Source organism: Venturia canescens, chromosome 1 (assembly GCF_019457755.1).
Source record: "Venturia canescens isolate UGA chromosome 1, ASM1945775v1, whole genome shotgun sequence".
Taxonomy (NCBI): domain Eukaryota; kingdom Metazoa; phylum Arthropoda; class Insecta; order Hymenoptera; family Ichneumonidae; genus Venturia; species Venturia canescens.
In genome coordinates, this window is record NC_057421.1 from 8,321,708 (window position 1) to 8,346,481 (window position 24,774).

Sequence of the window (24,774 nt, forward strand, 5' to 3'; positions counted from 1 at the left end):
TTGCTGATTTATAAAGATCGCGGTTTATAGGAAAACACATTACAGTGAATTTTTCCCCATCTTAATTCCCAGGTTTTTCAACTATGTTGTATAACTTTGCAACTGAATAAGTTGTTGTACTGATTCATTGAACGACATAATATTTGATCTCACGTATGTATCTATATGGACGTCTTGATAATGTATGCACATATATATAAAATATTGCAAATTTTTCGCGACGTAGTCAAATTAATGGATAATTGAGCGAAAATCCGATTATCTAAACGACGCTGTAGACACCTTAATCTTGTAATCTCGAGACTAAATATGTATAAAGACTGAACAGATGACTTACTGTAAATAAAGATGTGTATAAAGGAAGAACCGAGTGCGATCAACCTTTGACATTGGGATTTATCTTCTGCTTGTGTTTTTTTTTCTCTGTGGTATAATGAAGAATCGTGTGCAGTCGTCGTCGTGGGTTCGAGCGACTCGCGGTACGAAAATAGTGTGGCGGACCGTGCGTAATTTTATAACAGGGCGTTCATCTTCCAAAATTGAATAAAGCATAAAAACCAAAAAGAAATTTTTGAAATTCACTTCATTTTTGTGAACTATAATAATTCGGGTTCATGTGATTTATGGATGTTACGATGCAGGACGATAAATTGGATTTGTCTTTCTGACACGAGTAATTCTCATCATGTACATAATTTGGGGTGAGTTACGATCGTGGCACAAAACAGTATGACGAAATACAAAAATCGCGTTGCGCTGACGAATAAGAAATATCGTTAAAACTGGAGTATTTTTATCAAATTCTTGGCTCTTTTTTTATTATAACATTTCACTAACGTTGTCACTGACGTCATATTTCTTTACAATTATACAAAAACCTGGCGGGACGATTGGTGCATGTTTTGTTGTTTCTTAGTCGTTTTTCTCTTCATTTCTTTTCGGGAAGATCTGGAGTAATTCGCGATTGATTGGGTTACAATCTTGATAGGGATTTTTGGATTAGAAAATGGTAATTAAGCAACTCATTCTATTGGCACAATTGAAGTTTCCCGCCTTTCATTCTTTCCTTCCAGGTTACTCTCTTCCTTTCTCGTTTCTTCATCCGGGAAGCTGCAGCTCGACGTATTCCATGATTTATTTGCTATTGAAGCAATTGAACTTTCGCACGGCATTGCTGCACATTTCGTAATGATAATACCCAATCTTGCTCCGATTTGATTTCAGGCGGCAGATTGGATCCGCAGACTCAGACCGATTATGGTCACACATCTCTATCCTCTGTAATCATAAATAGCCAAAATGTAACGAGTTATCATTTTCCTGGGCACGGAGTACGTCTGGTTCAGTGGATTCGCAGTGGTTATTAACATTTCATGAGTATATTGAAACGAATAAAAACAATTTACAGTATCTTTAAATGTCACACCGATTTATCGCGTGATTTTGCATTTTTTATCATTCGAATTGACGATTTTTTAAAAATAATATCGCGCCAGTTTTTCATTCGAGTTTCTAGAACGAATAATGGTTCGGTTTTTCAAATAAAAATTCCTCCAATGCCTAAAACAATAAATAAATCACCAAGCAATCCCAAAACTTGTAATAAGAGATTAGAGAAACGATAGATTTTTATTTTACTCAAATTTTTAGATTTTTTCTTGGATTCATCTTTGGATCCTTCGCCTCGTTGAAAAATTGGACCAATGTTTTGTAACTCAACAGTGATAACAGAATTGACCAAATTCAAACATTAATAAATAAAACTCATTCCATGATAGTATTATAATCATCATAAGGAATCTGAAATATTTCTCGTATCGAGTGCTGCTATTTGATGTATGAGAAAAAAGTAGACCGATAAAGAAAAATGAATAAAAATCAGACTCAAGATTGTTAAAATGAACAATCACTAATAATTGTCACGTCGTGAAAGATATTTTTTAAAATGAGAATGAATTTTTTCCTTCTTAATTTCATTGAAATGACGAATGAATTTGTGTGCGTTATATACTTCGAATTGATTTATAGAGGCGGAACTACAACGACACTATTCTGCAATGTGGTTGTTGCTGCCAGTTGGTTCGATTTTCATAACAGCGCTCGTTGTTCTGTTAATGGTAAAGGAAAAGACATTAGAAAAAGATGAAATAATTGAGTACAAATGGTTGGTAAATGTGTTTGTTTTTAGGTGATGTTCAACAGATGTCCTCAAATGGTTGCAGCGGTAGTAACGGGAATACTCGGCACAATAATAGTCTTCATAATATTAATGTCACTTGATCACAAGCCAATTTACGCGTGATCCATAGAACGGAGGAATTAATAGAGCACGTATGATTAATAACGGCTGATACCCATTAGTGGTTAGGTTTTAAAAACTTTGTGATAATACTTACTCTCAATTGTATAAGCGTTTTGGACCTTGTAACGAATCATGTCAGTGGAAACGCGAACGACAGTATCGATATAGTGATCCAAAGTTTTCTTTAATCGATCGTGACTCTGTAAAAGAACAATTGAAAAAAGGTTTTCATTTTTCAGTGGCATCGCTTAAATTTGGACTAATGAATGTAGATCAACGAATTAAGTCGGTGTATTTGAAATTTTTATGTTTACAGAAATTATTTCTGTATTTCAATAATTTCAATAGTAATGGAAAATCATGAAAAATCAATTTAGCTGAAAAACCAATTCAATGATAAATTGAATTGGTTTTTTTTTTAATGAAGTTCCAAATTTTGCACGAAGACAGCACCGAATGAATTTTCTGACGATGTCAACGTTTCCTTTATACCTCGATATAAACGGGATCCTCTTTGCTCGCGTGTTCCAACTCGAGCAACAATAATTCTAGTGTGTTGTACGGCAACCAGACCGCCGGTGCGGTAGAAACCAGAGGAGTTTCTAACCCGAAATGCTCTTTGCCCTCGCCCAGAACAGCGTTCACGTAATCCAATGCTAAGTCAGTTGCTTCTAATAATCGACCAGTGTTTAACAGGAGTCGAAGAAGCTCGGCGGGATTGCGTTTCTGCGATGAAAATCAGTATGCTCAATCTCATATTCGTTATGCATAAAATTAACATTTGTGTACATTAAGTTTATCGGATAATGTTTTGCGACCAAATGGTATTAAATCGATGAATGAAATACAGTTGAGTACTTTTCATGAAAATTGCGGATTTTACTACGTTTTGGTGGAAATTATTTCCTTACTTTGTAAGAAGACATGAGCCATTGTGGTAGAAAAGCTCCGCGGTGAAGTAATTTTCTGGCAACGCCTTTGTGGAGCTCGCTACTGTCTTTTTTCTCGTGGAGCAAGGTCAACCTTTCCAAAAGTCTCCAGCTGATGTTAGCTACGTTCGAACTGCAACCACTTATGTCTGTAAAAAAATACGGGAGCAAAGTAGAAACTTTTTGAAAAATCATTTTCTCATAATCAGTCAAAATTACCAATCAATTCCAACATCTATTCATTTTAAAGAAAATTCTGTTTTAATCAGTCAAAATGATTGAATCGTTTGAATGAGTAGGGAAATTCTGAGCGTTGGCAAAATATCACAAATCTTGAATCCAAGCATCGAGCTCGCGTGATCTTAAATCTTGAATTCTTGTCAAGACAAATTTTCTATTCATTCGATCGTTTTGAAATTTTGAAAACACCTAAAAAAACACCGTCCTACGTGGTCTGCGAACTCCATATTTGATATAAATTCAGCAATTTAATTATTCGTATGAGCGAAAGAAGTAACAATTATTTCTGAAAGATTATGATCCGTAAGAAAAGCTGTGCAATTCCTTCAATTGTGCAATTTTTTATTGGAGAATTTCTTACCGAAAACATCATTTTGTATGAGCCAATCCCAGGCATTAGGATCTTCTTGTTCACTCAATCTCAAACAGTGCGACGCGAGATTTTCGAGTACGGAGCTCTTCGGTACGTTGAATTGATCGCACAAGTGAAGGGCAGTCGTGTAAAGTCCAACGCTCGAAAGGATCGCTATGAGTTCCGACGGGCAGGCCTGAGCGACTGTATGCATTTCCGAATTGAGTTTCGACAATTTGAGCCTCGCGTCGACCAAATAATATTCTTTCCTTATGTCCGCAAGTTCAAGAACTTCCACCTGTTTTCTAACTTTGTAGTGTAAAACTTCCCGACCGTCTATGCTCCGTTTTTTCTTAGGATTCGATTCGTCTGGATAATTACTGTCTACGACTGGTCTTACTATCCATTTGTATTTCTCGTTCACGAGATTTAGCGAATTTATACATGCCAAAAGGCACTGAGATTGTCGTGCTATGATCGATGCCGAATGAGACTCTTGGCTGAGTCGCATTGCTTGTTCGTACATCACCGAAGCAGCTGAAATTTCAAAAAATAAAGATTTTAGAAAAAAAATGTATTCGAAGGAATATTATTCTATTTCCTCATCCACTTTTCAATACATGCACGAAATTCGACTTTACCTTTTCTCATATTTCCCTTATTAATGTGAAAGCTGTATAGAAAGTTGTAATAATTATTTTCCATAAGATCAACGCTGCGAGCTCTGCCCTCGACGATTCTCTCGAGATCCTCGTACATGTCGACGTAAGGAAACGAGACGAGGTCCATAAGTTTTTTTCGCTCGAAGAGAGTGACAACGAGTTGACGCAGACAGTCGGCGCGTCTGGCAGCATCGGGATTAGCGTTTAAGCAGTGATATGCTTCTGTGTGGTGGCCCAGAGTAAGGTGCTGAGTAAATACTATGGAATGAAGTGTTGGCAGATTCGGATCGTCCTTCGAAGCAATCGTGATCGCTGTTTCTGCGAGTTCGATTATACAATCGGAGGCGTTATGTTGCTCGAATAATTCAATTACTTTCAAGTAATATTGTACGAGAGCGTTACTGTCCGACGTCACATTCGATTCGAGCAGCACGTCAGCTAGGAAAGAATCCGTTAAAACTCCGTTGGAAGCGCGTAAAAAGTGGTCGCAGGCCTTTCGGGTTTCACCCATTTCTAACAACGCAACTGCGAGTATGAATTTTCTTGATGCGCTGTTCCATTCGCACCACGTTCGGAGCAATCTTACGTATTCCTGTACCAGGAGAAATTGACAACTCGAGAGTAACCATTCAGGAAATATGAAATTACCCGAAATTGGCCAACTGCGAAAATTTAGTTAAAGAATTTTTTCATTCAGCTTTTTGATTTATAATAATTCATTTGCCTGTTGTCACCTAAAAAGGATACACTAGCTGAGCGATAAGCGTCACGTGAGTCAGCATCCCATAATGCCATGGTGTGAGAGCACTCGGATCGACATCCGTCGCGTGGGCCATCAAAGTATGAGCGTGTTTCGCACCACCGCTTTGGACAAACAATTCTAAAAGCGACAACGATCTCTGTTGTCTGTTTCCAAGCGTTGCTCGAGAATCCGTCAATTTCAGCGATGATAATCTCTGAACGCTAGTTTCACTGGAACAATGATTAAACTGAAAACGTTACCGCTAGGTACTCGAAGTAAAAGATTTTGAACGGAGCAAATGAACGGAGTCTTACAGCAAGGCTTGAGGAGGTGTGCAAGTCGCGGTTGATTCGCAAATCCACATGACGACATAGTAAGCCTGAGTAAGTACAACGGTTCGAGGAGCCAGAAACGATTTAATCGCGTGGAGAACTTGAGAGTCAAAAACTTCAGGTCGGGAAAGGACGATTTGTTGGAGGATCAGTAGGTCTCGACAAATCGAGAATCGCAGAAGCGTTATCTGCGCTACGCTCTCCGCAACGGTCGATATTCCCAATTGGCTGCTGAAAAGGTGGCTCACACTGAGAAGCATTCTGCTTGGGACTTCTTGTTCCATGTCAAGTTTCATTTTGTTTGGTTGACCAAGATCGTAGGTCAAAGCTTCTAGCAACATTCCCATGGCACTCGAGGGGTCCTTCACGTTTTCCAATTTGTGATGCAAATCCATTTGGAAGTCGAAATCTGAAAGCTAAGCAAAGACATAAAAAATAAGTTCCGCGCTAATTCACCAACAGAAATCGATATCCCAGAGTACTTTAAATAAGAAAAATAAGTGAAGCTTACAGGATCGTCAGGTTCTATGGCGAGTCTCGAGAACAAATCCTCGACAACAATATCGGGGCTCTGTAGGTGATATAATTCTCGTTCCATGCCAGTTTTCACTTCTTCGGATAATTGTTCTTCGAGCATAACCAAAGCTGACATTAAAGTGATAAGATCCTGGCAAGTGTCTTCGTCTTGGGAGAGTACAGGTGTAGATTTGAATCTTGAAGCGTAGGACTTTTCGTTGGAAAGCATGAGATGTTCCAAGGCTTCCATAGGTCGAAGCAGAGAGAAGGACGATTTTTTCAGTAAAGCAATTCCGTAAACACTCGGAAGTAAAAGTAGCCCAACAGGTCTCGTCCCGTTGACGTGATACTGTATAACGCAAGAGTAAAATTTGGACCAACAGCGATTTGCTATTTCGAGATAATCCTCGTCCATCAATTCGTAATCCATCACTTCCGCTTGTATCTCGGCTTCGACGGCCATGCAGACGCGTTCTTTGAGTATCGCGGGTGAAAGAGTCATGTCAGCGATAAGGTTCGATCTTCTATAAATACTGAGAGCTCGTGTGATATCAGCTAGTGAAAATTGTCCAGGATGAAAGATGTAATTGATGTAAGCTTGACGGGGATCGGTGCCAGGATCACTAACGATGTAATCACGGTCAGGAGGTTGCTCGAGAATCGCGGTTTCCCATTCGGAATTAACTTGTGCCCCGCTTAGAGGAAGCTGCGCATGAGTCACTGCAACGGTGTCCATATCCGTTGTTCTCCACACAGCCCAGAGACGAGTTGGAGTGAAAGCAAAATCAACGAGGTGTTGCTGAAATTTTCAGAAACACAGACATACACTTTTCTGAAGATTGTCCTTTACTTTAGTATTATTATTGATTTGGTGTAAGAAAACAAAAATTGGTATGGAAAAATAAGAAAGTATCAGTTTTTAAGTGATTTCTCGAACTTATACTTACGTCCGGTGCAAAAAGAGTACAAGTCCTAACGAATTTGAATAGTCCAGCATCTTGTACAGGCTTGAGAATACTAAATTCGCAGCCAGTCCCGAATTTCAGATACGCGCCTAAATAAAGCTCGTTATCAGAACCAAGTACTTTTCGTAGTATGTGACCATGAGCACCCTGGGAAGCGACACGATTGTCGATTGCAACGTCAGCGACTGCGACGCATTGGGATTTGTTACAGGACCACATGCGGACGTTACCCTCGCGGCATAGAGCGAAGAGATAAGTGTCATTGCCGCAAGTGTGTATGACGAGAGACATTGCCACTTGGCCCTCTGAGCTTCGCCCTCGAAAAGCTGTCGCGATACCGCTCAAAAATCTTGGCATTATAGAATCTTGTTTGAGTTCGCTCGTGTGCACTAGTCCCGTTACTGTATCCAAACGCAGAACCAGAATCGTCCCGGAATTGTAAGCTAACGCGAAAAGCGCTTCTTCGTGAGGCAAAGTTAGCCATGACGCTGCTACGTGTGGAACTGGAGAATCTGTGACAAACGAAATAATCATAAAAAATTATCATGTTAAAAAAACATATTACAAAAAAAAAATTGAAACTTTATAGATAAAAAATGTTCGACACGAATTTGTGCAATGATTGATGATTTGTGACACTTCTCTACTGAACGAAACAATGATTCATCTGAGAAAACTGGAATTGAAAAAAATTTCATTTTCAAAGTCGATTGCAACGAAAGAATTCGATCAAGTACAGAACAGTTTTTTTTTCACAAAACCTATGCACATGTTAATTACAAGAATTTGATGAAAATCATCTTGACTTACTAGTAGTTCCTGCACTGGCAATAACATGAAAAGTATGAGGATCTCGAGCCGTGTGAACAGATGCCTCACCAAGAATTGACTGTACGCTAAGTTCAGGATGAGAACCCAACAGATGTTCTGATTTATGAACTTTGTCGGGATGAGGGAAAGTGAGCTTGTGGACACTTGAAACAGTAACAACTAGTATGACCACAGAATTGACAGTTTCATGAATGGATATTCCATCAAGAATAGGGGTGTCCGTGAATTTGTATCGAACTTTGCAGTTTGCAAGATTAATGTCGAGACTGTGTTCTACTAATTCGAGGACGTCGTGACATATGCGCCAGTAAATGAAACGATTTCGAGTGAAGTGTTTGGAATTATCCTTGTAAGAATAGCCACCGGCTCTTTCCGGTACTTTTATATCTTGTAGAGTACTTTGACTTCCACCTAGAAAAAAAAAATAGAATTTACACAATTCTCTTATAAAAATATTGCATACAAAATTATTCATTGTTGAACAAATAAAAATATCATTCAATTTCCTAAAGTGTGTCGTATATTTGCCTAAATTTTTATATCCAACTATTTTTTATATACTGTACAATATTGAAAGAAAATCAACTGGTATGTCAAAGTTTAGACTTAAAAAGTATGTAAGTTTAATCTTTTGGAACATTCTTTTACTTTAGTCTTAATTCATTTGTTAAATTCCACGTTTTCAAGTAACTTTATCATGTACTCATACTGCCGAAATTTTGGGAGAAAAAAATCGAAAGAATAATACCGGAATCACAGCGATAATGATAAATTTCGAAACGTTCGTTATGAAAAATGCATGCGAGACACACATATCTTTGATAAAAAAAATTTTAATCGAGAAAATAGATTCTTATAAAATAATAAAAATAATCATATAGCAAGATGTTTTGCGTGCGCCCACTAAGTACAAAAAACTGATGAAAAATCGGAAGAAAGACGATCGTGGCGCGAAAAAAGGATTAAAGATTTTGGGGTTAAGGAAGCACGCTTAGTGATACACAAGAACGATCCCCGGATACCAAAATACCAGTGAAAGAAGGATCTTGAAGAGTGTTTCCTCTTGTGAATATACGTATGCACACTTATTATTTTATACATTGTTTTTTATATTTTTTGTAATTAAATCCACAGTTCACAGAAACAAGGTTATGTTGTTTGACGCTTACCGGTATTTAGAGTTATTTCCTTCCATTTCTCTGGCAATGTCTGATCGGGTACCACTTCACGATATCCCAATGAAAATTCTAACATTTTATTATTCACATGTATATTTAAAAACACAAATCTCTTCGATATTTTATGTTTTTAACAAGACTTTGAATTCGAAGATACACAACCGTTGAACATTTTTGAGCGGGGTTTGCGGCTAATGCCGCTAGTTCCTTAAAAACCTGAATTTTCACGGTTACCACTATCAGATGACTTTTTTACCTATGCAATGCTACCAATCCACCAACCTTGGGTGTGGTGGAAATAATATCGAAAGAAGAAAACTTGGCTTTTATATCGTCAAGTAGCCGAAAATTCATCAGATAATTATCGGAAGTGACAGAAATAATAATACAAAAGTTTTCATTTAGGGCGGGTTGTTCCAACTTCTAGGTAAGCCTATCTGACAGTTAAAGGTCTACAAGTCAATGCTTTTACCCGCCAGATAAGCTACCTAGAAGTTCGAACAACCCGCCCAAATGAATGTTCGTATTGAATTATAAAAATTAAAAAAAAGTTAGTCCAACGATTCACGTAGTATCCCCTTACGTTTGGCAACACCGGTTCTCTCCGTCTTTTTCTACTCGACCACTCGTGAGTGTTTAACCGGTTTAACCTCTTTTCTGCTGATCTGTCAAATTGAGGTTAGGACTACACTCAGCTGATGCCTTACTGTCATGTCTCTTTATCATAGCGAGTCGTAGGAAATCCAATGCCGGAAGTTTAAATTAAACTTAATATTCCGTAAAAAATAGGCCGATAAGGGCAACTTTTTTTGGGAGTATTAGATTACTACAAGTGTTAAGTATATGAATTACAGTTTTTTCCGGAATTTTATGGATTTCTAGGCAAATATACCCTTTTGTAGCAACCGGAAGTTAGGTTTTTGTATGCCGTTTTGAAATTCCTTCACGAAAACCACCAATTTTAATAATTAATATTTCTCTGAAATTAGGTCGATAACCGACCCTGAAATTTGACACAGCCCTTTATTAAAGGTTTAAGTACAGCATAAATTTTTTTTTTTTAAATCTTATGAACTAAGCCTGGCGATAGAAAGAATTACCTTAAAATTAGTGCCGAAATGAAGGCAAGTAAAATATAATTTATTTATTTACAATGTATTTCATTCATATGTATATATTCACAATTGATTCATGTAGTATCGAACGGAGTGATGACTCATATTTTACAGTTCTCCACACAGGCCCATTTAGTTTAAAATTTGTGCATAATTATGTTGAAAATATAAATAATTCATAATTGGAAAACATTTTTGCTATGCCAATAACAAAAGATCATAGGCAGTTTTTATTCGTTTTTATTTGCTCAAAATATCAGGCTGTTTCGACTGAAGAGTTCAGATGTTCAAATGCAAATAAGACGCGACAAAAACTCGCAATATTTTGTTAAGATTTTCTGTTGTCTGCATGTCAACGATACTTCGATTGTCATCAGGCGTATGCCAGAAAGATGGAAATCCATATGGTATCAAATGAATGATTGGGACGTCTGAAAAATACAGAATTTTTGTTAAAACGAAATTTTAACAAAATTCATTTTTCATTACAACACCTTACTGGTAGAACTAAAAAATATATTTCTACTAGAAAAGTAATGCCAGTCTTCAAATAAAATGACTATTAGAGGTTCATCAAGAATTATTAACGAACAATAAAATTTCCACATAAAATTTCTCATAGAAATTTCATGCGAGTCTAACGGAAAAAATAATAGATAAATTTCTAATATGTTATACTTTTTCGTAAAAATGGTATATGATCGTCCTCTACAGCATAGCTGACGTGCTCAGGGTAAGCTTTAAAATATTCAGGCTCTGGTAATCCATATGTATAGTTCTGGAACTTGTGCATCCTGGCTAAAGCTCGCTCAGCTTTCACAAGCTGGAAGTACCAACGTGTTGTATTTTTGAAATAGTTGTAAAACATTGGGTTGGATGATCCAAGGAGATCAAGCAATACCAATATATCCTGCAAGATAAAATGAAAAATTTTGAAATTTAAACTGTGCAATTATTCGCAATTTGATAAATGAAATAATTTCAATTTGTGTTTTTATTCAACAGTGGACTCTATATCAACGCACTATTCTATCCAGATCACTCATTTTTGGATCCAAGCGGTATGATGATATGTCCTTCCATTTTGAGACTAAATGTCTGGCTCCATATATCGAATCCGAAGGTCCCCATTTTTTGAATGCTTCCTCTCCGTCAAAGAAAATGAACATCAAACTCACGTTACTCTGTTTGAAAGGAAAACGGTATAACAATGACAATGAGAAGGAATTTTTTTGAGAAATTTTTTTTCCTGGAAATCAATACGACTAATAGTTAACTTAAGTTTCAAACTAATTTGATAATTTTAGAAACGACAAAGCATAGATACCATTCAGGAATTTAAACTATATAAATATGGTTATAAAAAACTAACATTTTTCAAAGAACCCAAAGATTCTTGCATGACAGTTGCAAGGTTAAGAAGTTGTGCGCATGGAACAGCGCTGTCAATAGCACCAACAAAGTTGCCCTCTCTGGTGTACAAAGAGTCATAATGGCAGGCCAAAACAAGATAGCGTTTAGCTTCAGGATCCAGTTTGGCAATGATATTCTCAAATTCCAAGATACCTAAATTCGGTGTTTCCTCTGTAAAAGTGTCAGTTTCCACAGTCCATCCAAGACTTTTCATGGAATCTTTCAAATACTGTAAGGAGAAAAAGTGCATTTTTAAAGATTGCACATTCATCTGAAAAGAAATTTTATTGAAGAGGCTGGAATGAAAGCATATAACAAACAAAAATTCTTACACCTTTTGTATTGGTTTTAGAATAAAATATTTTTTTAAACTTTATACTGCAACATTATTTTTGTAAAAAAAAACAAAGATTTTTAGAATTTTGTCACTCTTGTTAAAAAATGAATTTTCATTGGAAATAATATAAAAACAGAAATATTTCAAATACTTTGACAGTTGTAGAAATAGAGTAATAATACGTACTTACTTTTTTCACTTTCTTATGTCCAGAACTACCAACAACTCGTGGAATACATATTTTATCGAGAACCTCGTTCATGTGTCGTATATTTGTCATTCCAGCGATTCTGGCCAGCTGATTTTCATTAAGATCGCTTGCCGAATGCAAAATCTGAACACACGAAAAAAATTAATAAAAACTCGTAGGTTATCTCAATGTTATTGTAACTTTAAAAAAAGTGAACATTTCTTATAGCGAAAAATGTAGTATTTCGTAATCGGTCCACGAGAATAAGTAAACTGATGTTTGTCAGTGTTGTCCAGCAAAACGTTTAATGCTCGCACGTAAAAAGTACCGGAAAAATAATAAATATTCAGATTAAAAATTTATTAGCATACTCACTCTTTCGGTTCTGAGTGGAGAGTTAGTTACATATGTTTCCTGAGCAGTAATACAAGGAACTAAAATGGTGAGGCAGAGCCTCATCATTGACGAGACCATGATGTTACTCGAACGAGAGTCGCGGAGATACTGAACTGACGAGAGGGGCAGCATGACACTCAATACCGTTGCGCCGTTCCATACTGACCTGCTGCAAAACTGTAGAGCAGCTCGCTGTACTGACTATGCCTCAGTGAAACTATATATAAAAATATATTTAAATAGAAACAAATATAAATGAAAGGAGAAGACACCACGTGATCCCACATTCTCGCAACAATTGTTAATATGAAGTGACGGCTCTTGGTGAAAATAAATGTCAAAAAATATTATTCCATTACGTTCCTGCATAATTACGAAAAGCAGAAATTTTCAGTGACCTTGTAAACTTGTGACTATGACGAATCATGAAACTATTGAGTGTGTAATTAATTAATGAGAGTGCGGCTGGAATTTTTTTCACAATACAATATAAACAACGTCAGGTGGGTTGCAACGGAAGTGTCGCCAATTTAATAATTAGAAATACGTGATCACCGACTGTTAAATTATTTTTGTTTTCCATCTATTTTCTAGAGTCGCAGTTGCGACTGGAAAACAAGTGCATTCACGAACGAGTTTGCTTCAAGACTTTTTACAACGAAAGCCGCGTTTGCAACTTTATTGAAAAAATGTTTCCGCGATATTTCGATGGACAGCGTTCAATGTTCAGGGTTCACGGAATTTTTCTTCGATCGTGACTACTCGAAACAGATTTGATATTTACTTCGCATTACCCTCATTTCGGTTAGCCGGAAAATCTTTTTAAAAGATAAATCACAAATCTCTGGAATAAGCTCTGCCTCATTTGTGAACCAATATTTCGAGTATTTGAACTTAGCTTGAGATAAAAAATATTTTTCTAGACCATCCAACAATAGACTGGACCAATGTAGTTTGAAAAATCTTCGTCACAAGAGATGAGCTCGTAAAAAAATTATTTGGAGATCCGAACGGATAACTTTCTCCAAAGTCCTTGTCAGTTCAGTGTGTGAGCCAAGTGTAGTTGCATACGAATGCTAAAGTGAAAAATTAAATAGTATAATACGTAGCTACGCTGCATGCCCGCATTTGAGTAATTGATAGAAAAAGAAAAAACTCCGAAGTACAGAAAATGGAAAAGCAATAATGATGAAGAAAAAAACAAATGAAGGAAAGGGAAGGTTTTTATTCGCTTTCAGTATATTGACTGAAAAACAAGTAGAAATTCGAACAATCTAATATTTCTATGACACTGAAGTTTGCAACGTTGAAGTCCAACGAAATGATCTAAAAAAAATCTCTCAAATAATTTCAGTAAATCTTCAATATTGTTTCCTGTCGAATTTGAAATTTCTAGTTTTTCAACCTACACCAATGACCGTGAAATAAATAATTGGTGAATTACAAATCTTTTTTTCGTTCACTTCGTTGAACTCTAACGTTGCAAACTTGAGCGTCGCATATTTCTTAGATTCGTACAAAGTAAATCTTAAATATTGTTATGACGATTCGTCTGAGATGTGTTTATGGATTTTATTGATTTTTTCCTTGATTTTTTCTCGCAAAACGAACAATAGATGAAACGAAATGACAATGACGAACCAGCACGCTGTGTTACTATTTTATTCGTCTTTAGCAAAGAAATATATATTCAAATATAATATAAAATTAAATGCATAACACGCGGTTTGGTAGTTTTGCATACGTACGCATTGGCGTGTATATTAGATGGTTGGATTTTGAGCAGCACCGCCTTGCGGATTTTCAAAAAAAAAAATATTATAAAACAAACAATAAAATGATACAATTTTCCATCATCGATCTCTTCCTCGTATTTCCTACACGCAGTTTGTATGTTTCTTTCGAAATCGAAGACGAACATAAATGTTGAAAATTCGTGTTTTTCTTTTAAATACCCGAGGAGCCAGTTAGCTCGAATGCGCATAGAAAATGAAGATCTTATTATAAGTTCTATAAGTTACAAAATTATATAACTATTTATTATTATTATTATTTGATAAGTTACACAAATTTCTATATATTTATAAATATATATAGCTGAATTTTTCAATCAGATCCTTAGTCATGTGGAATTCATTTAATTTTCGTGTTTCTGCATGTCGAATGAACTTCCTTCGTCGTTTGAGCTTTAGACTCCGGAAAAAGAAGCTTTAATAATGCACTCATTTGTGAGTCTCTGCTCACAACGTTACCGTGCCAATTCCGCATAGCGGAATTCATACGAACGCAAATGGTGTTTGTGCACGTGCTCTTGTTTGATTATTCTTCATCTCTTTTAGTCTCGATGATATTCGTTTTGAAGATCAAGATTTTTCGCTACTTTTTATCCCTCCGTCACGTTTATTCAATCGTATTTTTATCTTCGTTTATTTCGCTCTTCCCACAGACGTTGGTCAGCCGTGTACAATCTTCCAGTTCTCGCTTCAGTAATTATAAGGCCCGTATTGCGAGCCGTGATAATATGGTCCTGGATAAGCAGCTGGTGCTGGATAACCCGCGTACGCGTATTGTTGCTTTTGCGGATAAACTGTGGAAAAGAAAAACAATAGTTGAGATAAGTACGCGTGAAAAGTTTTTTAAACGAGCTTATGCGAGGATGAAAATTTTTAAAAGGATTTTTCATTAAATTATTTGGCAACGAGTTTTCTCTGTAAAAAGTGCTGAAGTTTGTTCTTCTTGAATTCTTAAATTTTTAATCCTCGAAAAATAGAAACGAGAGTAAAAAGAAATGACGATTCTTTAAGGCGTTAAGGCGGACAGGAGCCTCTTCGTAAAACACATTCTCGCTGTTCCTGAGCAGACATGGGTCGGAGTTTACGTCATTGGCAAATTTCATCACCTAACCGAGGGGAGAAAAGCTCTTAGACTCTGGCGAGGCTGGATTAACGAGGGAAAAAAATTGATAAAGGGAGGAAAGTCGAGCGTGGGCATACGCGATTATTGGATTTCACGAGTTTCGCGGGGCAAATACGAAGTGAATAAAAAACGAAAAAATTTGAATAATTTCTCGACACTCGAAATAAAAAATTGATCAGCGTTGTGTTTTAACGACAATTTTAACAAGAAGGAGCAAAATCATTCTCGTGAAATTAAAACTTGAGTGAGTAAATAATTAATTTGAATCTTGCATGTTCAACTTTTTTTTCCATTTCATTCCAAGGAATATTAAAAATAACGGTGAGCAGCTACGGCGCGTGAAGGTAACTACTGTACTGCATGCTAGCCAAACGAGTGCTCAAATTTTACGATATTCATAAGCTCAGTTTAATGCACTAATTGAAGACGTTAAACGTGATTTGTGGAATAAAATGCCTTTTTGGCCTAAAAAAATATCAATGACGATAGCTTTCCGAAAGCATCATCAACTCATAGATACAAATTCCTCAAAAAAGAACATTATCCATTTGTTTACCGATTTTAATGAATCCAGTCTTATCTTGTCTCTCAAGTCATACGATACGAATCCCATTCACAAATTCCTTCAATTTGTATCTTCGGAAATTATAACAACTTTATTTCATCCTAGAGTTTTTCCCCTCGATCAAACAATTAGTCGCAACACAGTGAAAGAAACGATGAAAATTTATTCTCTCAATCATTAAAATTATGTCTAACTTATTTGCTGAGATTCATCAATTTTTAATAAAATTATAGCGGTTTAAATACTTTCGTAGTGAAATCGTCAAACGAAATGTGACAACAGCCATTTTCTATTTATATGAGTATGCATATCTACATTTTAAACCAGCTGGCTCCACCGTTTGTCTTTATTACTCGTTAACCTCAAATAAGTGTTTTTCTTTTTCCATTCCCAAGTGATTTTCACCGGTAACAAGGCTTTCTCAAGACATCATTGATATCTAAAAACACTCTATTTTCTTATTCTCGATTTTGACTCTTCAAAGTTGGGAGGATCCTATTTCATGAAATCCAAATCGTCGCACAGGAAGTGTGCCTGCCACGAGAGCCGAAAAATGTGATTATCGTTAATTATTTTCTCAACAACTGGTCGGTGTATTCTACAATAATTCCAAGAATAGATGCACGCTGTTTATTTCTAGCATATTTCAAAATTTCAACTCTTAAAGTTGGAACTTTCGATTCCCATTAGATTAGGACGAGTCTTGAAGAACGAAATAAAAGTTACAATTATTACAATCAGTTGAAACGTGCGCATTCGTTTTAAAAAATATAAATAAAAACGTGTCTTTGTAGAAATTTGCTTGACCCTTTCAATATTGATCCACATTAGACTTGACATAAATCTATTGGAAAGATTTAACTCCCATTTGACTTGGATGCTGTACGATAGTTGCCTCGAAGTACATGACCTTTCAATTAGATCAAACGATGCAATTAGAAAAAATCCTTCTCAATGTTCTTTTATCTAAACTGTACAAAAAAAAACCAAGTAACCGGAAGTGAGGTGAAAAAAAGATTGGCTAGTCTCGCATGAGGGTCGTGCGAATACGCATTTCTACAAAAGTCAGATACAAAGTCGATGATAGAAGGATAAAGAGAAAAAGAGACTTTGAGTGCGGGTATTCAGGCAAGTATGTCACTTTCCCACTGACTGGTACTTAGCTGAAATGACGGTGGATAATTTACCGCGAACGTCCCGTTCGACTGAGCCGGACTTGGCAGTCGTACTATCACGAAGTTTCTCTCTATCTTTTCCTCTCTCTTTCTCTCTCCATCGATCACACGAACTCGGAGTAAATTTTTATCATTTTTTCTTGACCGAGGGAAATCATATTAGATTGGAAGATCAATGAATCGCGGAGAGCTGAGAACGAGCTCTGTAGAAAGTACGAGTTTAGAGTATCGCAAAAATCTATTGAATTTGCAGCATGTACGAAGAACACACAGTCAGAGCGTGACAAAATTATACTAATCCGCGAGCAGAGCGAGTCAAACAGAGCGTGAGTCTACGATGGCTCTTTAGCAAGGGAATAAAAAATCCAGGGAAAAAGTAAAAGTACTATAGCGCTATGAAAAATGAATATCGAACGAGGCTATTTTTCAGTGGCAGTGTGAAACTCGTCTCCTTTCGAATTTATTATTTTGAACGGATTCTTCGCATAAAGATTCACGCAAGCCTTTGGGCGTTGAGTCCAGTCACGTTTTTACAATCCTTCTTTTAAGTTATTGTTTCGAGCATTAAATTTCTTTTCTGTACACCTTTCACTGAATTTTATGCACTCGGTCATTACGGTGATTCGCGTCGAATGCAAGCGGGATGCATTCGGAGTTAGGGGGACCATTATCCCTTTAAAATTTTATGGTTTTGACGGAAACTCCAAATTTCATGGTTCGTTTTATCATTCATTGCTGCTGTGACCGAGCCGTTGGATAATGAATGCGAATCTTTGTCACACGATTGTCTCAAACGTAAATTTTTATCTGTTTTGCAATTTGGATTTTCATCTCTTACATTGGAAACGTTACATCAAGTTTATTGCTATTTTGCCTCAACGAGGCTCGTTTCCAACGATGCAAAATTCAACCAAACACCAAGTTTCGTATTTAATGGTTAATTCGTACCAAAATGTGAAAAATACTCTTGTCAAATTCCCAACAGATTACGCGATAAATATGTACACGGTTAAAAGTGGGCTCACAACGACCCTCGGCTCGATCGGTACTTGTCGAAAAATAAATAATTGGTCGATTCCCTCGTTAAGCAAGCTGTTAATTCGTCACTGACCGGTTTTTCATTTTCTGTGAATATTTTTTGCGCGACCGTTTCCTCAAGATTATTATAATACAGAGAAAAAGGAACGAATGGAAAACGAGCGAGTGTGGCAAATCGCGAGTCCACAACGCCGGAAGTGTCGAGACACGGAAATTAAATAACGCAATACACCCGTTAGTACTTTCATTCTCATGTGGATCATGAAATATTCAAAAGTATTATTATTTCACTTCCGGATTATCGCGGATCGCTCATTAACAAAGTCACTCGTATTCTGTTTTCCTTTGCCATATTATTTCATATTATTTCCATAAAATATAGGTTTTCTAGTGAAAAAACATATTTATGATAAACTAAGTGAACTTGTGCCACAGTGAGTACATCGCAGTTGTATTTTATTCCTTAAATCGTTGATACTGTTAGTGACGCAACGTTTCGTTATCTAATTTTATGGCGAATCCTCGTCTGCACAATTTACATTGATGATTAAATCATTTATCCATTTTTTCAAATTCTTTTACGATATATTCCTGAGAATTTATCAGTACCCGTGAACGATTAGAAAGTTGCAAAATGAGTGTGAAATACAGTCACGAACAAAGATTGCAAATCTTGACTTTAGTAGCTCAACATTATTCTCGTAGTGCAATATTTGACGTCATTCATTATTTCTAGACTGCACCACTTGATTGGAAAATAATCATAAAGTGTTTTAGTTTAAATGGATTATCTTCGCGTACTCGTCTCTTAGCTCTGTTGAACATTTAACGACCTCCGTTAAAAGGCTCGACAATAAACAATGAAGATAAATTTGTTCTATGGTCACAGGTCAAACAGTGAGAGCTAGAAAAACTTTGTATCATTGCGCCAACGAGCTGAGTTCCTTTGGCAAAATCTCTGTTTTCATTCAACCTATTTGCAGCGGTATTGGAGATAAAAATTTGGAACTTTGGATGACGTGCGTTCGAACATTCGCTGTATCGAGTAAATCATCATCTGACCTGTGACGATACGGAGGAATTATTCATAACCGAATAAAAAATGCTGAATTATACAACGTAAAAATAAAATGGGCTGTTAAAAAATCTATAAAAAAAGTTAGTAGAAGCAAGTATGTGGTTACTGTATGTACCAGGCATGAGGTACTGCATGTTCATGGCCTCGTCGCGCATTCTCTCGCCCCTCAAGCAAATCGCAGCAGCGCTAAACAATATTGCGCTGACGAGCGACCAACCGACGCCGACCCAAGCAACCACGTACGACCAGTCGTACGAGATTAGCGCGTTATCCTTGAGGACCTTTATGAGCGAAGATGAGAAGAGGATGGTCCCCGTACAGGAAGATAAGAAGCGCCGATTTTCGTGTGTTTACGAAGGTAGCGAGGCCCCGGTATTGCGAATGTGCCCGCGTAGGTGTGTCCCCAAAGCAAATTGTTTGTTTGTTTGTTTTTTTTTTTTCATTTTTTTCATTTGTTTGTTCGTCGTCACCGAGTCGCCATTTTTTTGTAACGTTGCCCATGATCGTTGCCCATATAAAAAAAAAGAAAAAGAAACGAAAAGCGAAGATTAGTTAAATTCAATTGTTCTCCATTGTTTTTCTTCACCTGGCATTATGTATTGAACATTTTGCGCCTGTTCACGGGCTCGCTCGCGTCTCAGACAAGTCGCTGCTATCAGGAACAGTGTCATTGTCGCCAAACAAGTTGCGACTCCCAACCACGCTAAATAGAATGACCAGTCGTACCACTGCGCAGCGTTGTCCCTCAAAACCTGTCGAAAAATTCAGTTATTTCTGGCTCGTTACTCAACGTAATGGAGCTCAACGTCGCACCGTTCAAACAAAATATCGTTTTTTCCTTCCCAAAAATTTCACCTCTTTCATCGATTTTTCCGGGTTACAGTTATGAATTTAAAAAATTCGTTCTTGACAATGCTGTCGAAAATGAACTTCGAGGCTGAACCTCTCGATTGTTTGGAAATTTGGAAAAAATTACCGTCCCGTTATTGAATTCCAATGGATTTTACCTCACTGGGATCCCAACCCTAGTCATTGAACGCGGATCGGAAAATAAAAAAAAATAATTGAGACCAAAATCATTGTAAAATTTTTGACTATGGAAATTTTGACAGCGAGCCGAACGGACAAAAAAGTAAAGAATTTCATTCGTTAGTGAAATGAGTTTTTTTAGCACAAATATTGAGGAAAGCAAAATGTTCCTGCGTCAATTAAAAGTAGTATTAATCGCCTCCAAGTCCAGCTCGATTGTCCTCGCTCCCCTGGTGGACTAACTCTAGTAAATCTCGTTGGGAAACCTGAAGAAATAATAAAATTAGATAAAAATCCGTTCCAGCAATGGCGAAGAGTCTCGAACATTAGATTTAAAGAGTCCTTTCTAAGCATTAATCGACTGGATAGATTGTCCTAAAAAGAATGAAAGTTTTAACAACGAAATAATAAAAAACAAACGGATCCATCGTTGCTCCAATTTCCACGAATACTTTCTTTCACTCCTCAAGACTTTTCTTGACGGATACCTCTGGAAATAAATCGAAAGGTGGAAGTTTGCCGGAAGGGGATACGTAATCAATTGACCGTTTCGGTGAATATTTGAATAATCAAGTACACAATGCCGTTTACAAATGGAAAGTTGTTTTTTCTGGGCTATCACAACGAAATCAGAGAAAATATGCAATTTCTTGAGAGAGCAGTGTAAAGCAATGAAACGTGAGAATTCACAATGCACGAAGAACGAAGGCCCAACAGAGATTTCCGATGTTTACAGTTGTGCTGAATGCGTTTCGTCCCGCTTCACCGATGCCCTCCTATATATTTTACCATGGGAAAATTTCTATCGACTCTTCTTTTTATTCTATTCTACCCACCAGTTCATCTACTATCTAAATCTCACGAGGAAACATCCCCACACATATTTTCTCTCCTTTCGTTGTTTTTGTCTTTCAGCAACCGACCGGAGAAAGCGATATTTGATAGCTTCGTTATTGGAAAAAGGACGAAATGCAATTGGCTTGAGAATATTCCACGGAAACTCACGTTACTCCATTGTTGATAATATTCTTCGCCAACTATCTTTTCCTTCTCGTAGTACTCGACTCCGTGCCAAAGTCCCATTCCACCTGCACTCAGCAAACCTACAAAACGACAAAATTTCTTTAATCCTCAATCTGCCAACCTTCCATTCACAGTTTGTCACTTACTCGATAAATAATAATGCGAAATTACATTTGAAATGGAAAAATCATCTCATGGGATAATAAAAAAATAAAAAACAGTCGTAGACTGAAAAACTTAGGCAAACGTGCAGCAGCGCTCGAGCTGATCGAACGCTGAGAACTTCAGCTCCTGCATTCAACCGTTTCTAATCGACTTCTCACACTTGATATCTTTCAATCGAAAAATATATTTACAAGCAAACAGCATGAGTATCGCAGTCGCGGTGATATTCCCAGGTGATCTTCTCCAGCATCCAACAACACCGGTCCAGAACGCTGAGAAAATGGCCAGAAAACTGACCATGAAGAGAGCGATTGCCGATCTTCCCATGTCTGAAAAAAAGGTCGATTGCAGTTGAGTTCCGTAGCATTATTTTCCATCGAATCTTTGATATCTCTAACATTCGTTTCTGCATAGTTTTTCAACGAATTTCCAATAATTCTACAGTTTTACAAAAAATTTTTTCAAAGTCCTTATTCTTTGGGTATTTTCGATACATTGAGATCGAAATCATGTGAAAATCTGTATCGTCGAAGGGAGTGGTGGAAGCCCTTGCACCAAATTGCGTCTCAAAATAAAATGATTTATTCACGAATAAAAACATCTTACGAAGTCTCGCTGTCGCATCTTCGGAAAAGCCCCTCGTTTCGTTATCCTCATCCGGTATGAAGTAATCGATGTTCATGCAGTGAGTTTCGACCGGACTGAGATACGTTTCAACTGTAAGCAAAATATAAAGTTCAAAAAATTAGACATCGCCACAGCAGACACAGTGAAATGTTTATTTCCAGGAAGAGAAGTGAAAAGTCAAGAGAATGAAGGCAAACACGAATGAAAAATAGTTAAAAAATCATAATTTGGGCGATACCGACGAAACGAATGTCGTTGAACGACCTTGTTCATTGTGCTCGCCAATTGAACGAGACACGCCTTTTAAAATGTGTATTTTCAGGGAACAAGGAGAGGGAACATCGCGTTAAGGAGAAAAGGATGTCAAGTGTGACGAGAAAGAAAAAAGAATATTCCGAGGCACCCATACTACGCTGATACACGCGTCCCCCGTTCTCTGCGTCATTAAACATTCTAAGTTCATCCTGACACGACGAAAGAAAAAGGAGAAAGAAAGATCTCGCCGATAATGAACGGTACGAGTCGACTTTCTTGGATGGGACCAGTAACAGAAACGCGAATTATGTTGAAATATGAATTGAGCATGCGAATGTGTCAGGCTCTCAGAACCAGAGTCGACAACCAACAATATTTGCACTATTGAAATATTGAAGAAAGCAGGCAAAAAATAATTGAATGTTTTCGTCGTCAAACATGATCAATAAACACAAATAATCCCAGACATTCGCTTTTTTACGCTTCATCGAACAAAATACAATTCTTCGTGGATGGTACAAAGAGCAGCATTTTTCAAGTATTATAAAAACTCATAAAAATGAGAACGAAAAATAAATGTTTTATTTTCCTATTCGTTTTCCTCCATAATTTTCAATTTGCAGTGTTTCAACATACACGAATGAATCGTGACGTAAAAAATTGGAGGATTCACGAATGTTTTTTCTTCGTTCGTCTTCTTTTTTGATCACACATGCCGGAAGATATTCCCCAGGCGACGATTGAGAAAGCTTTTAATAACTGCAACCGTTTAGAGTTCAAACAATCTAACAATTATTCAATGAACATACACGAACAGAAAATAATGCAACAGGGATTACGAAAACTCGCAATTCGTGTCTTAATAGCAAAAGACGCTATTCCGTCGTAATTCGTTTCATTTCTGAAGCATGCTGATGAACAATTATCTCGATCGATGCGCGTGTGAGTGTAAACATACAGGGAATACCGGGGCAAAACGGTCAAACGCAAATCTTCTCAAAACTTCAAAAATTACGAAATTTTTGTTCTCATTCTTTCAATTTTTTTGTGTTTTTCAAAAAATTTTAAAAAAGTCATTTTTACTTTCTTTTTATCATTTGACAATTTCCATTTTATTGCAAATTCCTTTTTTCTCACTTTTATCCAATGCCGACCCCCAACCGCTTCTCAGGAAACTTGGTAAGACGCAAAACTTCAAAAATTACGAAATTTTTGTTCTCATTCTTTCAATTTTTTTGTGTTTTTCAAAATATTAAAAAAAAAGTAATTTTTACGTTTTTTTCATCATTTCAAAATTTTCATTTTTTTTCACATCTCTTTTTTCCCACTTTTATCCAATGCTGACTCAACTGCTTCTCAATAAATTGGTCAAAGTGCATTGGATTGAAACAGCAGTGGAAAAAAAAACAATAGAAAAATTTTTCATTTCCCAAACAGCGTTTCTCGCCCTTTCAGCGTACAAATCGACGAACGAAGCTTCTCAAGCTTCTGCAAAGTATAATATTTCCTCAGGCATCCCGTTTTGCCCCCGTCTCCCCTGCATACCAAGGTGTGGAGACGTCGGTACGTGTAAAGCAGTCTCCAGGAGTCCGATAGAGACGAGTATCCAAGAGTTTTAAGGTATGCGAATGGATATGTATTTATGCATCAACAGCTCGAGAGGAACGTGACCCAGAATGCGTCCTGCGCTATTGTACCGCATGATTCGTTACAGAGCCTCGTTTATAATGTACTCAGCACTGATAATATGCACCGGTAATGGGTGAAGCTTCAACGAACTCGATCGATTTTCAAGCCTCTGATGAGCGACCAATTTTCTTAATCATGAAAATAATTGATAGCCTCGAATACACCGGGAATTTTGGGGCTCCTAATTATAATGGTCCGGAGACTATTTCCCACGGAAATTTCGCTGGCGATTCAAGACGAATTTCAAATAATTAAGGTCGATTTAACACTAATAACAGTTTGACGCTTTTTAGTGAGTCAAATTGAAGATTTTTTGACTCGAATTAGATGCTAGGAATACTTTCGAATGTCCGCAAGTTTCCTCAAACATAATCAACATTTTTAACACGATATTTATGTAATAATATGATAAAATATGAAAAAATGTGCGTTTCATTTTTTCTGAAGAAACCCACAATTCAGATTTAATTTGAAAATAAAGTTAAAATAATTATATTTTTTGTAACGGTCGCAAATTCAACGATTTCCACTTGGAAGCATGATATATTTCAGGTTTACAAAACGTTTTGATTTTTTTAAATTGAAAAATACGATTTCCACGTCATGTTTTGTAAAAAAAAGTCATTTTTTCTCCATTCTTTTCTCAACATTTTTTTGTGTATTTAAAATTGTACGAATAAAATAATATCGTCATGGTCGTTTCTTGAAAATACA

General features: G+C 36.7%; 4 protein-coding genes and 2 long non-coding RNA genes across 11 annotated transcripts in view; 3 read left to right on the forward strand and 3 right to left on the reverse strand.

Moving 5' to 3' along the window:
• The first annotated feature begins 6 nt into the window (after nucleotides 1-6).
• LOC122418240 (uncharacterized) lies at nucleotides 7-3,172 on the forward strand. Of its 2 annotated transcripts, XM_043432373.1 has the most exons (5): nucleotides 7-153; nucleotides 440-701; nucleotides 1,225-1,359; nucleotides 2,029-2,117; nucleotides 2,189-3,172. In XM_043432373.1, the coding sequence occupies exons 2-5, from the start codon at nucleotides 686-688 to the stop codon at nucleotides 2,300-2,302; spliced, it is 354 nt and encodes a 117-aa protein (XP_043288308.1). In that variant the 5' UTR covers nucleotides 7-153; nucleotides 440-685; the 3' UTR covers nucleotides 2,303-3,172. The 2 variants fall into 2 exon arrangements, with proteins under 2 accessions (XP_043288308.1, XP_043288300.1); XM_043432365.1 differs by lacking the exon at nucleotides 7-153 and having other exon boundaries at nucleotides 296-701.
• Nucleotides 789-9,256, reverse strand: Nup160 (nuclear pore complex protein Nup160). 2 transcript variants are annotated; one of them, XM_043432317.1, is made up of 12 exons: nucleotides 9,041-9,255; nucleotides 7,851-8,282; nucleotides 7,023-7,552; nucleotides 6,071-6,874; nucleotides 5,542-5,975; nucleotides 5,233-5,457; nucleotides 4,465-5,147; nucleotides 3,833-4,360; nucleotides 3,214-3,380; nucleotides 2,795-3,028; nucleotides 2,397-2,502; nucleotides 789-1,278 (listed from the first exon to the last, which is right to left on the reverse strand). In XM_043432317.1, exons 1-12 carry the CDS (start codon nucleotides 9,123-9,125, stop codon nucleotides 1,262-1,264), a joined length of 4,245 nt encoding a protein of 1,414 aa, XP_043288252.1. In that variant the 5' UTR covers nucleotides 9,126-9,255; the 3' UTR covers nucleotides 789-1,261. The 2 variants fall into 2 exon arrangements, with proteins under 2 accessions (XP_043288252.1, XP_043288244.1); XM_043432309.1 differs by having other exon boundaries at nucleotides 789-2,502; nucleotides 9,041-9,256.
• A 900-nt stretch (nucleotides 9,257-10,156) lies between these two features.
• isoQC (iso Glutaminyl cyclase) lies at nucleotides 10,157-12,638 on the reverse strand. The gene is made up of 6 exons (XM_043415747.1): nucleotides 12,480-12,638; nucleotides 12,105-12,248; nucleotides 11,537-11,806; nucleotides 11,190-11,348; nucleotides 10,843-11,074; nucleotides 10,157-10,595 (listed from the first exon to the last, which is right to left on the reverse strand). The coding sequence occupies exons 1-6, from the start codon at nucleotides 12,630-12,632 to the stop codon at nucleotides 10,444-10,446; spliced, it is 1,110 nt and encodes a 369-aa protein (XP_043271682.1). The 5' UTR covers nucleotides 12,633-12,638; the 3' UTR covers nucleotides 10,157-10,443.
• Nucleotides 12,639-12,711: 73 nt separating this feature from the next.
• Nucleotides 12,712-13,648, forward strand: LOC122408771 (uncharacterized). The gene is made up of 2 exons (XR_006260525.1): nucleotides 12,712-13,003; nucleotides 13,095-13,648. It is a non-coding gene; the product is annotated as an uncharacterized lncRNA (long non-coding RNA).
• Nucleotides 13,649-13,705: 57 nt separating this feature from the next.
• The window catches only part of LOC122408755 (uncharacterized), a 36,113-nt gene continuing 25,044 nt past the window's right edge, over nucleotides 13,706-24,774 (reverse strand). The window contains exons 3-7 of one of the 2 annotated variants that reach the window (XM_043415771.1): nucleotides 22,096-22,206; nucleotides 21,681-21,818; nucleotides 21,307-21,404; nucleotides 19,859-20,024; nucleotides 13,706-15,087 (exon numbers count right to left, since the gene is read on the reverse strand). In XM_043415771.1, the coding sequence (XP_043271706.1) occupies nucleotides 14,984-15,087; nucleotides 19,859-20,024; nucleotides 21,307-21,404; nucleotides 21,681-21,818; nucleotides 22,096-22,206 (617 nt within the window). In that variant the 3' untranslated portion in view covers nucleotides 13,706-14,983. Of the gene's footprint in view, nucleotides 15,088-19,387; nucleotides 19,554-19,858; nucleotides 20,025-21,306; nucleotides 21,405-21,680; nucleotides 21,819-22,095; nucleotides 22,207-24,774 lie in introns of both variants that reach the window. The other variant, XM_043415760.1, reaches the window with a different exon arrangement.
• LOC122408764 (uncharacterized) lies at nucleotides 15,005-23,336 on the forward strand. Of its 3 annotated transcripts, none has more exons than XR_006260523.1 (3): nucleotides 15,005-15,118; nucleotides 15,305-15,660; nucleotides 22,439-23,336. It is a non-coding gene; the product is annotated as an uncharacterized lncRNA (long non-coding RNA). The 3 variants fall into 3 exon arrangements; XR_006260524.1 differs by lacking the exon at nucleotides 22,439-23,336 and adding an exon at nucleotides 19,084-19,390; XR_006260522.1 differs by lacking the exon at nucleotides 22,439-23,336 and having other exon boundaries at nucleotides 15,305-15,682.